The following is a 13,533-nucleotide window of genomic DNA, read 5'->3' on the forward strand; positions in this document are numbered from 1 at the left end:
CAAACCACCTACCTACACCACCAGAAACAACACATACGAGATCCCATCCAACCCATCCGCATCCATATCCCAACCCGACAGAAGTCAACCCACCAAAGACGAAAGTCCCTCAAATCCCCATCAAACAATGAATAAGCAGAGGCCGGCCCCACCTGTCCAACCACAAGCAAGGTAACCCACATCTATATCCACATCGACATCCACATCCACCAGAAAATCCACCCTTCCTTCCTCAGTTCGTTTCTCTCAGTAAAAGACCGCACGAGGGAGGGAGAGGGGGGGAGGGGGGAAGGTGCTGCTCCACCGCGGCGGCGCGGCGTCTAAACCTTAGACTCCGTCACCAGTGCACCACTCACCCAAAGAGGGTGCGTCGGTAAGACTAGACTAGAAAGGCCAGACCGGAGCGAATTACTAAGATTGATTGCTGGGTCTGGAGGATAGTGTTTTGTTTGTTTGTTTGTTTTGAAGGGAGGAGGGTTTGTCTATACCGATTGAAAGAGTATACAATGGGTTGAGAATGAAGACATAGGACGAGGAAGAGTGCAGACTTTCTCTCGAATGAAGTAGAACTCACATCGATTACGCGAGCTAGTCATTGCTCCCACTCAATATTGCAAAGTCACTGTTAGATTGCAGTCAATATATACTTCCATGGCCCACACGAAAATCCGCATCAATATCATCGACATCGAAATCAGATGAAAAAAAAAAAAAAAAAAAAAAAAAAAAAAAAAAAAAAACCTTATGAAACCGCAAGAATTGCATTTATCCAATCAAACACATAGAAAAAAGTCATCATCATCAGCCTTTACAGCCATAGAGCAGATTCCCGAACCCGCACACCGTAAACCAACCTATCCCAACCAGCCCAAGTGCTGAAAGCCATAAAACGTATGCAGTAAGGAAATCACCGCCCGGTGATGTAGTCCCTGTTTTCGATTGTCACACTCTTGGTCATGTGGTTGACCTTGTAGATGCCAACGAGTCGCGAAGCAAGTTCGAACTGAACAGAATTATTAGCATGAGCAGCACGGCGAGTAGATAACAAATAGACTTACCATGTTGTTTCTCAGCGAGATGACGATGAACTGGGCGTTCTTGGTTCTCTCCTTGATGTACGAGGCCACAATGGAGACCTGTCCTCCTTGTTAGCTAAGGTCTCATATGTCCCAAATACCAAGGGAACTCACGTTTCGGAAATCCAGAGCAGCATCGATCTCGTCCATGACGTACAGCGGCGTGGGCTTGTAGTGGTGCAGAGCAAACACCAACGCCAGACTGGACAATGTCTTCTCACCACCAGACAGGTTGGCAATGTTCTTCCAACTCTTCTTGGGGGGCATCACGGAGAACAAAATACCCTCGGAGAAGGGGTCAAGCGAGTCGACCAACTCCAACTCGGCGTTACCTCCCATGGTAATCATCTGATACATCTCCTTCAGGCGAAGGGAGATGATACCGAAGCCTTCCATGAATCCGTTCAGACGGGCTGACCGGAGACCGTCGAGGCGAGCCTTGGCACTGTCCCGCGATGCAAGAGCAGTGGCTAGATCGGCCGAGCGAGCTTCGTGTTCAGCTGCTCTTCGACGGTACTCCTCAATGACGGTCAGGTCAACCGAAGCGTTCTGGTTCTTCTCCTCCAGGACAGCAATGGTGGCTTTCAGCGACTCCTTGTTCATTTCGGACAACTCATCCTTGGTGAAAACCTGAAGTTCGGTGGCCTGCTGCTCCTCCCCAAGATCACTGATGTTCTGCAGCGTCAGCTTGGACAGCTTGTCCTGCCAGTAGCGCCCACGCTTTTCGTTCTCAGAGAGAGCTTTCTGGTTCTCCTCAAGCTTATTGCGCATTTCAATCTCCGTCGCTCGAGACTCGTTAAGTTCCGCCACCTTTTCGTCGAGTTCGGTCTTCATGCTCTGGAGGCCTTCTTTCTTGATTTCGAGCGCCTGTCACTAGTTAGTCAACCGCTCTGGCTCGCCAATGACACCATAACTTACATCTTGGCCTTCCTCCACCTTCTGCTTCCATCCCGATGCGTCACTAGCCTGGTTGGCCACGTCCTCATTCAGCTTCTCGAGTTCCTGCGCGACTTCTTCAAGGTCTTCCTCTGCCTTGGCGCGAGCTTTCGAGTGCTTCGTGATGAGCTTCTCATTCATGGACTTGCCAACCTCGGCGTTCGAGATTTCCTCGGACAGGAGCTTGATCTGCTCCTTGAGGCCGTCGACCTTGGCCTTCTGTCCGCGAAGCCTGACACCACCAACCTCCATAATCTTGTTCTGGAGGCTCTGGATCTCTTCTTCGATACCGCCCTTCTGTTCACGGAGATCCTCGATCTCTTCCTCCAGGGCTGCAATCTGCTTCTCAAGGCTTGCGGCGCGACTGGCATCAGTCTTGGACGGTTTATGCTCGGCGCTGAGTTCCTGGACGCGACGCTGAGCATCTGCCAGACTGCGATTGGCGCTCTCGATTTCGATCATGATCTTTTGGATCTTAGTCTCTACTCGCGGAATCTCATCCATCCTCTCTCTGATCGCTGCCTCCATCTGTCGTTGCTTCTCCTGGAAGTCCTGGAATTGTTTCTCCATTTCCTCAAGATCGCCCTCAAGCTTGGCCACCTGCTCTCGGCTGGTATCAGCAACTTGTTTCGATGACATCGCACCCCGTGCAACTCGGTTGCCACCACCACTCATTGTTCCGGATGTATCAATGAGTTGTCCATTGAGAGTCACCACTCGCCACCGCTTAGCACCATACGCGATGCGGTTTGCCTGTTCCAAGTCCTCGGCGACGAGCGTATTCTGCATCACACTGTAGAAAGCTGGGGCGAATCTGGGATCCTTGGGCTTGACCAAGTCAAAGAGTCGGTGCACCTTCTCAGGGGTAGAAACCTTGGACATATCCCGTCGAGGAAGACGATCAAGCAGGATGAAGTTGGCCCGACCGAGGTTGTTCTTTCGTAGGTAGTCGATGCATTGTTGACCAACCTCAACCGTGTCAACCACCATGTTATCTAGAGCAGGACACGCGGTCGAGATAGCAACATCAAACTTCTCATCAATCATACCGAGGTTTCCAAGCCGGCCGTGGAAACCCTCGATACGACCAGACTCCTTCAAACGCATCAACCCCGACAGAACGCTGCCACGATTCTGGGTACTTGCAAGGCTGGCTCTTGCCTCGTCGGCCCTCTGTCGAGCGCTGGAGACATGGGCCCGCACCTCGGGCTCTCGGTGAGCATATTTCTTGAGTTTGTGGTTCAGCTTCGCCACCTCTTCCTCAAGGGTAGTTTTCTGGGCTTTGCGTTCCTCAAGATCGTTCTCCTTGGTTGCCAACGATTCCTCGATCGAAGATATTTTCGACTGTGCCTCCTCGAGCAGGAGAGTACCAGCGTTGCTCCGCTCGCGAAGGATGTCAAGCTCACTTTGCGCCACGGCGACCGCCGAGAGCTTCTTGTTGATCTTCTCATCCCAAGGCTCCAAGGACTTCTGCTTTGCAGTGATTTGATCCGAGAGACCCTGGGTCTTGCCTTTCAGACTCTCACGGATCTCGGCTAGCTCCTCCTCTTCGACCTTCATTTCTTTCTCAAGCTCGGTGGTCTCATTGGTTTTCTTCTCGATGTCATCAGAATGTTTCTGTACCAGACTTTCGCATTCGGAAGCAGCAAGCCGAGCGCTCTCCATGGACTTTTCTAGCTTCTTCTTCTTGGCAACCAAATGCTTCTTCTTTTCTTCAAATTTGACATTTTCCTTGTCATACTTGGCCATTTCCTTGACAAGCGCCTGCACCTCCTTTTCCATGTTTTCGTATTCCCGCATCCCACGTTTGTAGGCCTTTTCAAGCTCTTTGATACCAGACTCGTTACCCTCGTGCTTCTCGAGCTCCATGTTCAGCAGCTCTTGCATCTGCAGAATAGCTTCTTCCGTAACTCGGATGTTGTCAGCGCATTCGTCGATGTAGATCTGATAGAGGGCTGATTGTCTCTCAGCAAGCTCGTTCTCATCCCGAACATAAGACATGGCCTTGTCCTTCTTGTCCTCGAGGGCAACCTTTTCCTTCTCGACGTGCTGGACACGGTTGTTCTTTTCGACACAGACATCGTTCAACGTCTCGAGTTCCGCGGCAGCCTCGTCAATAGGTGTCTTGTACTTCGATGTACCGATGATATCCTCAAGGTACTCCAACAGTCCATCCTCGTGTTCGTTGGCAGCCTTGGCCTTCATCTGTGCAATAGACTCGACTTCACCCTGGAGGATCAAAAAGCGCTTATGATCCAAGTCGATACCACGGTCACGGAGCAGCGTTGTTACGGCGGTAAAGCTCGTCTCTTTGGCGTTCATATAGTATTTGCTGCTGTTGTTTCTGAATGCCTTTCGGGAGATAATCAGTTGGGAATCTGGGACTACTTCATGGGTGCCGTTCGGCAGGTCGATGATTTCTTGGAAGTGAACTTCCACTTCACAGAAGGGCAAATTGGGGTGATTGACCGAATTGTGAATCAAAGCCGATATCTTGCCCTGACGCATTTTACTTGCGCGGAAGCCGAACACAAACAACAAGGCATCGATGACGTTCGATTTACCGGATCCGTTCGGTCCGACGACGGAGGAAAAGGACGCGTGAAAGGGGCCGACAATCTGCTTGCCTGCATAACTCTTGAAGTTCATCATGACTAGAGTAGTGATCATCAAGCGACTCGTTGGGCCCGACGGCTCCTGAGAAGCGGAGGGGGCGGTTGTCCGGGACTTCAGCATAATATCCATGGGCTTCTCGAGGATGGTTGTATTTGGGTTTATGGGAGCGATCTGTGGCTTTTCATCTTCATCGAATTTCGACGGCGACTTCGACGGCGACTTGTTCACTACTGTCTCGGTGATGTCGGCGAGCTGAGGCACGCTCTCTGTTTGCAAGTGAGGCTGGGGCTGCGGGGAGGTGGAGGGCTCTGGAGTTGGAAGTGAGCAACGGTCCTGCTTGGGCATGGAGACGCGAAATTTCTTTGCGGGGCGAAGCCTTACCCTTTGTCTTAACCGCCACCGGCGTGTTCTCGGACGGAGAGTCCGGCGGCTTGATAGTCGCAATACTCTCCCCTTCTTCATTGGGGTCTATCATCTGCGACGACTCCAATGGCTCTACCGTCCTCGATTTGCGTGTTCTGCGCCGAGGGGCACTCGAGGTCGGAGGGACTTCCGGTTCCTTCACACTTGTAAAACTTTCGCCTTCTTCGACCAGCTGAGATGACTCTGACGGGTCTACTGTTCTCGCCTTGCGGGTTCTGCGAGTTGTGCGAGGAGCGCTCGAAGTAGCGGGGATTTCTGGTTCTCTGACGCTTGCGAGACTTTCACCTTCGTCGATGAGCTGCGAGGACTCCGAAGGGTCTACCGTCCTGGATTTGCGGGTTCTGCGAGTCGCACGAGAAGCATTTGTTGTAGATGGAATGGCTGCTTCTTCGACACTCGCAAGACTTTCGCCTTCGTCGATCAACTGCGACGACTCGGTTGGATCCACCGTCCTCGATTTCCGGGGTCTGCGTGTTGCGCGCGGGGCACTCGATGTAGCGGTAGATGGTTCGACAGTCGCTTGTCTGCGCGATGATCTCTTGACTGCGCTGGGTTTCTTGGGGACCGGAGTACGCTCGCCCTCATCTTCATCATCATCGTCTTCGTGCCGGGAGGGCGCCGTGGGGGTGACGTTTCCAGCATCCTCCTCATCTGACGGCGTCTCCTCTGGGACGTAACTTCTGCGAGGAGCAGCGCGCCGGGATGGCCGACCTCTTGCAATTGACGACATTATTCTGTATCGATGTTAGTCGCCCGTGGAAGCTGCATCAAGGCTGAATCACGACCGTGTGCAGGTGCCAAAGTTGACATTAAAAAGCGCCGCAGGTGGAAAGTGGGTTGTTTACATATCGGCCCGAAGCGGAATAGTGTTGCTTTTCTGCCACAACATTTGCAATCTTTACAGTCACATGCCTCACCGCCCTTAGCCCGCCCGTTGTACGGATCGGGCTGTACGGTACTGTCAAACATCGGCTTCAATATTACCGTCGGCGCTCGAGGAGATTCCAGCAGAGTGTCAATTCGCCAACAGAGGTCAAGATGGCGCCTTGGGAGGAATTTGACTCTATATTTCACTTCAATAAAGACTTCAGCTACGATGGCAAGCTCTTCGAACAGATCATTTCCAATCGCCGCGCGCTAGAGGACCGGCTTTTCGCAGACAGGCTTTTGGGGTTGCTCGGCGTCAAAGCAGGTAGCTCTCCCCTCCTCAGGCTGGAAACTTGACCATATGGTTGACTCGATATGATCTTTAGTGACGCGACTATATCCTCCGCGCTCCAATGCTGATCTGCGCACACTCATCGGACATATTGTCTCTTCTCCACTCGACATTCATCACAAGCAGTCATTGATATACTACATTCTCAAAGACTGCCGCGGCACCAATAACGATGCGGCTACTCAGTTTTCACGCCGGTGTCACTTGCCGGAGAAGTACAGACTGTTCATAGATGGACTCTGGAACCTGGACAGACTGGATTTCAGAGTATGTTCCAATCCCACAGCTCCGCGGCAATAGAATGCGCGGATTACTGACCGTCGCATATGAGCAGCGAGCTGTCGAATACCTGACCGAGCCCTCCATCATCCCCACGTTTCCCGACGAGATCCTCTACGTCTTGACCCTCCCACACCTCCCCAGACACGATGATAATCTCGTCATGGCATACTACCTCACCGTGACCCCGCCACTGGCATCCGAGAAGGTGCAAAAGGCTTTCTTCCAGACCATGTGCCGCGCAAGCATCACCGAAGCGTTCTACTTCACGCGCAAGCACGACGAAGAACTCCGTCAAAGTTACCTGGAGAAGCTCATCGAATACGTCCTGTCAAGCGAGGCCGGTCCCGCGCGCAGTGCGAGGGCGATGGAACTGATCGGACTCCCATTCGATGAGCAGGAGGAACAATGGTTCGAGGAGTCTCTACTCCGTGGAAACGCCCGGGGTCTCCACGGCCACAAGGATACGGTCATGATGCGACGCCTAGCAACAGGGAGATTGGGCAGCCTGTCCACCGACCTTGAGTCATTGGGCGGAGAGAAGGTTGATGGGCTGAACTGGGACGTTCTGCGGCAAAGCCTGGCCCATTCAAAACTCGTGTCGTCGACCGGTGGTGCCAAGCAATAGTCTTGAGGTGCAGCGTCGTGCTGGCTATGATCCGTTTCGGCACTAATTTCATGGGGATTTACTCGGTGAATAGGAGTTTACATGGGGATTGATGTAATTTTATGATGCATTGCTATGTGTATTAGAGGCCATGGTTGCTGTCTTGTGTTGCCGCCCTGATGACCGCTTACTGGACAGATCAAAGGCGTAGTAATGATCTCCTTTTGTTTGACATTCACACCAAATGGATTTGCTCTCCAAGCACACAGACAGTAAATGTGCGTTGCATGTAAGGAAGTAACCACCCATGTGTGGATGGCATGTATTGCCGGTACAGGTCAAACACGGCAAATGCTGCCAGAAGGCGGCGAAGAGAGCCCGGGACGGGTAAACTAAACGTATTGTCACCGGAACAACCCAACTTCATTTCAACAAAGAATATCGTCGTCGTCTGCAAGTTACTGAAGACTGCAAACACTCTTTATCTTGGTTCACTTTCCGATCATTTTTGTGCTTGTCTTCATTAGCCCTTCGCATATCTTTGGATTGGTCTCCCGAGGATCAACGGACAGGCTCTAAGAGGCTGCCATTGCGCGAAGACTCTACAGGACGCATTGGTATGCTTCTACTGGCTGCGTGAACCCGAACGACGCGAACACAAGATGCCCGTTTGCCAGCATTTCTTGAGAGGCCGGTGTAAATACGGAGGTACGAGCCTGCTCAACCCTTTAAACATGATATGCTTGTTCTAGCACTGAATCATGTCTCACGGATCCATTACTAAGTTGACTTACAGACAGATGCTACAATGAGCATCCCGGCAAGCAAACAGTAGGCGGGAACAAATTCGCTGCTCTCTCCGGCGGCGGCGGAGGAGGCGGGGGAGGCGGAGGCGGAGGAGGTATGTTAATCTCTTGGCCCTGGCGCCAATTGCACTCTCCCTCGCCGTGTCCTTCAATTCATTGTTGTTTCTTCATGTATGATTCTGTAATCAGTCCTCCAGGGTTGATTGTAGATATTCATTGGCCCTGTGTTTGCGTTTGCCGCCCCGGCATTCATTTCATGATTGTTCACCTCCCGCGTCAGAGCTTACAAGCTACCCTCAGCAGCCTACCCTGTTTGGCGCGCTTGCTAATTAGTATATAGGTCGCGGTGGACAGAACCAGCCGAATGCACCGTGAGTCAACCATCTCACCTCCCCATGGCTTCACGTATGGCGCTGACGCTACTCAGCTATGGAGTTACTGCAGACGATATCAAAGCAGATTTGACTCCTGGCAAGGGTCTCCCTGAATGGATCTTTTCATGTTATGGTCCGGGACGAGATGCCCCGAGACAACTGTTCGGAGGCCCTCAGCGAGAGCAGAGCTTTGAAGAACTTCGACTCCGTCATTACGAACTAATTGCTGCCGGTAACGCAGCCGAGGTAGCGGTTTCAGAGGCCCAGAGTCTACACAACATTGCGGTGAACCAAATGGAAACCGCTCTAAATGATCTGGACGGTGCTGTCAAATATATTCTCGACGGTGCCAGGGAGCATCCGAATCGAAACGACATTGTAAATGTCAAGAAACCCGCCACCAATTTTGGGGCTTCGCCTAAGCTCTTTGGTGAGATTAAGGCTCCTACTCCCACAGGTCCAACGTTCGGTCAGCCATCTGGCCTGGGGGCTCAGTCGGGATTTGCAAAGCCTGCATACGCCCCAGCGATTGGGTTCGGTCAATCTTCTAATCTCGCACATCATGCATCTGGCTTTGGACAGCCGAGTACTTTGAATCAGGCATCCACGTTTGGACAGCCATCAGCGAAACCAAATTTCGGCCAACCAGCATTTGGGCAGGTCGGATTCGGGCAGCCCGGATCTGGGCAGGCAGGATCTGGATTTGGCCAGCCTTCCTTTGGTAAGCCTGCAACTGCCGGGACTACCGCATTTGGAGCACCCAGCACATCTTCTCCGTTCGCCAAGGCAGCTGGCGGCTTTGGTGCGTCCGCAGCAGAACCTTCGCCATTTGCGCAGCTCGCGAATTCAACGTCTGAAGCTGTCCTCGGCCATGCATCGGAATCGCCTTTTGTTCGTGCTCAGCAATCGAACCCGTTTGGCAAAGCGCTCCCGTCTGGGACCATGCCCCAACCACCAGTTGCGCCAGCATTTGGCCAGTCTGGATTCTCGCAGCTGGGCCAAAAGCCATCTGCTGCGGCCCCTGGGGAGAGTCTTGGTTTCGGTGCCCCTTCCCAAACAGCATCTGGGTTTTCCGGCTTTGGCACAACAGCATCGACAGCAGCAGCCCCTGGGTTCGGCACAGCATCGGCTCCTGGATTTGGCACGGCAGCAGCCCCCGGATTCGGGGCAGGAGCGGCGCCAGCGGCAGCTTCAGGGGCACCCGCCACTCCTACTACGCCATTGGGACCCGGGCCAGCCCCTGTTATTAAGTTGAGTGAACCGGGCGAGCTCAATCCCATTCCACCTCTGAATGGGCAAACAATCCATGATCCGATAACAAAGAAACTCAAATCATGGAAGGGGCAACCGGTACAATACATCAACGATGTGCCGTGCTATCTTCACCCTCAGGATCGTGCAACATATGTTCGCATATTCTTCCCGGATGGACCGCCTGAGGGGGTCAGTTTAAGGGATGCTCAGGCGAAACCCGAGGAATACACGGCCGAGGTAACTCAGCAATACGAGTATTTCGTGACGAATGGATGTTTCAAGGATGGGGTCATCCCGAGAGTACCGCCCAAGACTGAGTGGGTGAGCTTCGACTTTTGATGGACGGAAGAAATAGGGCGGACGGCCTTTTATTGTAAATAGCTGCTTACATATTATTCCCAAAGATGAATGGCGTCCAGGTTGGATCGGACAGGACATTAGTACTGGATCAGAATTACAGCCTAATAACATACTTCATGCTACATCTCCGCGAGCCGTGATTACGGGTTTTTTGAGTTTTTCATTTTTATGCCAGGTTTTAGCGGACATCGACAAGTGCTCGGGATGAGCCTAGAAGCACGAGCTCTCCCAAAAAGCCAGACGAGCACATCGTCGGCGCCGCCGCCGCCCCGGTCACCAGTCTCAACAAAGAGTTTAGGCACGCATTTAAGCGGCAATGGTGACCTCAACCTCAACACCAGCCTCGATGTTGATGATGATCTGCTTGACGGTCTCGGTGGGGGCGAGGAGGCTATATATCTCTGGTCAGATTCTCACCGTGCACATGCGGTCTATGGGCCAGAGGGGTGAACTCACTCGATGAGACGCTTGTGGATGCGCATCTCGTACTTGTCCCAGGTCTTGGAACCCTCACCGTTGGGGGTCTTACGGGTGGAGATGTGAAGGGTCTTGGTAGGGAGACGGACGGGACCCTTGACCTGGAGGGACTTGGAGCGGGCACGGTCGATCAGCTCAGTGCAGACCTTCTCGAGGGAGGCGACCTTGCGAGAGGTAAGAGTGATGCGGATCTTGTGGACCTTCTATATACAGGCGACGAGCAAGATATTGTTAGTCAAATGTTGCGCGCATTGCGTTCGTCTCATGGACCACCACGAAGCAATCAAATCTCGATGCGTGGTCTTGCGATGTTCAAGACAGCAAGGATCGAAGGGAGGCATCATCACGTACGGGGCCCTCGCCGAAATCCTTCTCGGGCTTCTGGAAAGACATCTTGAATGTAGTTGAGCGGTGGGGTGAGACCGTGGGATTGAGATGGCTGGTGAGAGGGAGGGGATAGGATCAGCTGTCGTTCACAACAGGAGAAGAAGAGAGAACTTTTAGCGGGAAGAACATACCGTAAGGTGAGGCTGGCTACCAATCAAGACCTGAACTTCGGGGGTTCGGTAAGGTGATGATGGCTGTTGAGAGGGTCTGTAGCTATCGCGGGCTAGTTCAATGGGTTTGAATCGCTCTATTTTTTTTTTCTCCTTGATCGTGCGCTTAGCGGCTCTTGTGCGGGTGTCGGGCTTGGCGCCCTCGCCTATCAGCCGCTAGCCCCGATTTAGATGGAGCATTGCTGAGTCAGTCTTGCTCCGCGGCGGCGTCTGGATTGGGTAAAGCCAAGAGTTGATCCGGCGGCGGGCGATGGAGCCGATGATGATGTCCGTCGCAACCACCACTGATGATGCTGATGATTTCATGAATACCTTGTCTTGTTCTTTGCTTTATAGACTGCTGCGCCGTTGTTGACTCTAGATCTGCCAGCTTACTCGCTGTTTGCGCTTCATCATAGCTTCACTGTCATGCCCGGCTTACCACCTCTTGCGCCGGTTCCACCCCCGGAGGTGCAGCGCAACATCCCCCCCGCGGAATGGGAGCTCTATATAGATGCATGGGTCATGCTTCTGAGCTTGCGCATCGAAGCGCCCGCGTCGCAGTTCAAGGACTATGTGGTCGACGACGACTCTACTGTGATATTTTTGAATTCCTTCTACCATCAGTCTGTGCAATCCGGCGCCTCTCGCTCTCAGGTCGGGTCGAAAGCACGCCCATTACGCAAATTATGCTTCCTGTTGACACGGAGACTTCTCCTCGATGTCTCGCCGACTCCGCCACAGCTGCTGGACTGGGGGCTTCTTGCTGGCATGTGTTGCTGCTACCCCTCGAGCTCCGCATTGAAGAGGCTACTGGCTGATGCATGGGACAAGCATGAGGATGCGATCACGTCCAGCCTTGAGAAGGCCAAGATCCAAGCAATCAAGGAAATTTCATCCTACAATCCCAGCAGGCCCTCCGGGGTCCTGATGGATCTCAGACTTCTGACTATCCTGTCGTCCGCCTTGCCTGGCTGCGGCAAAGTGCTCATGGCGGGCTCCGACTTTCTCGATACCGTCTTCGACGCATACCAGACGCATAAACGGGAGGATATTCGCAAAGTGCTCGTCGCAAATGTCTACGTCGGGCTGTGCTCCTTCATCAAGAGCTCCAAGCCCAATTTGTCCTCTCTCTTAGACCAGCTGTACAGCATGAAAGCGAGTGCGGGGGTTGGCAGCAGCACGAAGAAGGAGCCCACTCTTCTGTCCGACGTCATCTGCAGCACCGACTTTCTGGGTCGTCTTGAGCGCCACATAAGCGCAATCGCCAACCCTCAGAAGAGAGGTCAGGACCTTCTCGCCAGCCTGCGCGCATACCAAGAAGAAACCCAGCACTTCCACCGCCGCTACCAGAAACCGCGCAAGCGAGCCATTAGCAAAGGCAAGGGTCGGGCAAGCGACGACCTCCCCAAGGCCGCCGAAGACCTCCACATCCATAAGATGTCCCTGATAACGCAGATCCAAGACCTATTCCCCGACCTAGGCACAGGCTACATCGCGCGCCTGCTAGACCACTACAACGACGACCCGGAAACCATCGTCGCGCACCTCCTCGACGACTCCATACCACCGGAGCTACAATCCCTCGACAAAACCGAATCTCTCCCAACACCATCACCCACAACAAACCACCACCACCACGACCCCTTCCCACCGCACTCTCCCTCAGCATTAGAGTCAGTAGCAACCGCGCCGACCCCAAGGAAAAACATCTTCGACAACGAGATCGACCTCGCCGAACTCGCCCGCACAGATGACCAGCACCTCCGCTTCGGCCGCGCCAACCCAACCCTAACCGCCGACTCACTCCTATCCGACCGCAGCAACCACGCCGTCCACAAAGCAGCCATCATGTCCGCCCTGGCCACCTTCGACTCCGACGACGACGAACGCGACGACACCTACGACGTAACCGACGTCGGCGGAACAGTCGACACGACCGACGCCGCCGAAGAAGCCACAACCGGTAAACCCGCGAACCAACAACCCAGCGGTGGGGCCGAACAAACCGAACTCACCCTGTACCGCGCCTACAAATCCAACCCGGCGCTCTTCGCCCGCGACTCCGCGACCCGGCGCGCGCAGCCCCGCGCCGCGCTGAAGCGCGACACCGGGATGACGGACGAGGCCATCGAGGGGTGGGCGGTGATGCTTTCCCGCGATCCGGCGCGGATGACCCGTCTCGAGGATCTGGAACTCGGCGTTGCGAGCGCTGGTGGCGGGTTCAATCAGCCCGTTCTCGCTTCCACGGCGTATCGGAAGGGTCGTGATGATGGCGATGGTGATGGGGAGAGCGGGGGCAAGGCGTCGGGGCTGGGTTCTTCGTCGTCGTCGTCGTCGCCGATGAGAGGTAGGGGTGGGGGTCGCGGGAGAGGGCGCGGTGGGAGGGGTCGCGGTGCGGGACGCGGTGCTTCTGGTGCTGGTGCTGGTGATAACACCTCCGCTGCGCAGAATCCGGCGGCGGCGAGACAACGGAAAGAGGAGAATAAGGCCAGTCGGGCTAATCATAATCGGCGGCTGCAGAGGGCTAAGAAGGTTGCTCGTGCTGGGGGGTTGGTTGGGTGAGTATG

The 13,533-nt window shown here is 53.9% G+C and overlaps 5 protein-coding genes across 5 annotated transcripts; 3 read left to right on the plus strand and 2 right to left on the minus strand.

Moving 5' to 3' along the window:
* Window positions 1–1,829: 1,829 nt before the first annotated feature.
* Window positions 1,830–5,894, minus strand: smc4 (condensin subunit SMC4). Its single transcript, XM_025690105.1, has 2 exons — window positions 5,010–5,894; window positions 1,830–4,936 (listed from the first exon to the last, which is right to left on the minus strand). Exons 1-2 carry the CDS (start codon window positions 5,779–5,781, stop codon window positions 1,950–1,952), a joined length of 3,759 nt encoding a protein of 1,252 aa, XP_025549497.1. The 5' UTR covers window positions 5,782–5,894; the 3' UTR covers window positions 1,830–1,949.
* A 148-nt stretch (window positions 5,895–6,042) lies between these two features.
* BO97DRAFT_444771 (ELYS family protein) lies at window positions 6,043–7,333 on the plus strand. Its single transcript, XM_025698488.1, has 3 exons — window positions 6,043–6,243; window positions 6,305–6,537; window positions 6,605–7,333. The coding sequence occupies exons 1-3, from the start codon at window positions 6,090–6,092 to the stop codon at window positions 7,175–7,177; spliced, it is 960 nt and encodes a 319-aa protein (XP_025549498.1). The 5' UTR covers window positions 6,043–6,089; the 3' UTR covers window positions 7,178–7,333.
* A 265-nt stretch (window positions 7,334–7,598) lies between these two features.
* Window positions 7,599–9,929, plus strand: BO97DRAFT_394499 (FG-nucleoporin nup42; the record flags this gene model as incomplete). The annotated part of the gene is made up of 4 exons (XM_025693981.1): window positions 7,599–7,864; window positions 7,953–8,061; window positions 8,390–9,227; window positions 9,315–9,929. Exons 1-4 carry the CDS (start codon window positions 7,819–7,821, stop codon window positions 9,927–9,929), a joined length of 1,608 nt encoding a protein of 535 aa, XP_025549499.1. The 5' UTR covers window positions 7,599–7,818.
* A 73-nt stretch (window positions 9,930–10,002) lies between these two features.
* On the minus strand, window positions 10,003–11,055 carry S10a (40S ribosomal protein uS10). The gene is made up of 4 exons (XM_025692883.1): window positions 10,946–11,055; window positions 10,779–10,866; window positions 10,407–10,630; window positions 10,003–10,341 (listed from the first exon to the last, which is right to left on the minus strand). The coding sequence occupies exons 2-4, from the start codon at window positions 10,818–10,820 to the stop codon at window positions 10,257–10,259; spliced, it is 351 nt and encodes a 116-aa protein (XP_025549500.1). The 5' UTR covers window positions 10,821–10,866; window positions 10,946–11,055; the 3' UTR covers window positions 10,003–10,256.
* A 213-nt stretch (window positions 11,056–11,268) lies between these two features.
* On the plus strand, window positions 11,269–13,528 carry BO97DRAFT_471822 (ASCC2 family CUE domain-containing protein; the record flags this gene model as incomplete). The annotated part of the gene is made up of 2 exons (XM_025700072.1): window positions 11,269–13,262; window positions 13,314–13,528. The coding sequence occupies exons 1-2, from the start codon at window positions 11,393–11,395 to the stop codon at window positions 13,526–13,528; spliced, it is 2,085 nt and encodes a 694-aa protein (XP_025549501.1). The 5' UTR covers window positions 11,269–11,392.
* Between the last annotated feature and the right edge of the window lie 5 nt (window positions 13,529–13,533).

This window comes from Aspergillus homomorphus (genome assembly GCF_003184865.1).
Source record: "Aspergillus homomorphus CBS 101889 unplaced genomic scaffold BO97scaffold_30, whole genome shotgun sequence".
NCBI lineage: Eukaryota > Fungi > Ascomycota > Eurotiomycetes > Eurotiales > Aspergillaceae > Aspergillus > Aspergillus homomorphus.

What these genes read in the sequence shown, in the direction of transcription:
- BO97DRAFT_444771 (XM_025698488.1), top strand. Translation starts at nt 6,090, where the DNA reads ATGGCGCCTTGGGAGGAATTTGACTCTATATTTCACTTCAATAAAGAC. An exon ending in GTTGCTCGGCGTCAAAGCAG is followed by an intron (nt 6,244 to 6,304) that starts GTAGCTCTCCCC and finishes TATGATCTTTAG; the next exon opens with TGACGCGACTATATCCTCCG. An exon ending in TGGACAGACTGGATTTCAGA is followed by an intron (nt 6,538 to 6,604) that starts GTATGTTCCAAT and finishes GCATATGAGCAG; the next exon opens with CGAGCTGTCGAATACCTGAC.
- smc4 (XM_025690105.1), bottom strand. Translation starts at nt 5,781, where the DNA reads ATGTCGTCAATTGCAAGAGGTCGGCCATCCCGGCGCGCTGCTCCTCGC. An exon ending in GGTGGCGGTTAAGACAAAGG is followed by an intron (nt 4,937 to 5,009) that starts GTAAGGCTTCGC and finishes TTCCAACTCCAG; the next exon opens with AGCCCTCCACCTCCCCGCAG.
- S10a (XM_025692883.1), bottom strand. Translation starts at nt 10,820, where the DNA reads ATGTCTTTCCAGAAGCCCGAGAAGGATTTCGGCGAGGGCCCC. An exon ending in AGGATTTCGGCGAGGGCCCC is followed by an intron (nt 10,631 to 10,778) that starts GTACGTGATGAT and finishes GCCTGTATATAG; the next exon opens with AAGGTCCACAAGATCCGCAT. An exon ending in ATCCACAAGCGTCTCATCGA is followed by an intron (nt 10,342 to 10,406) that starts GTGAGTTCACCC and finishes AGAGATATATAG; the next exon opens with CCTCCTCGCCCCCACCGAGA.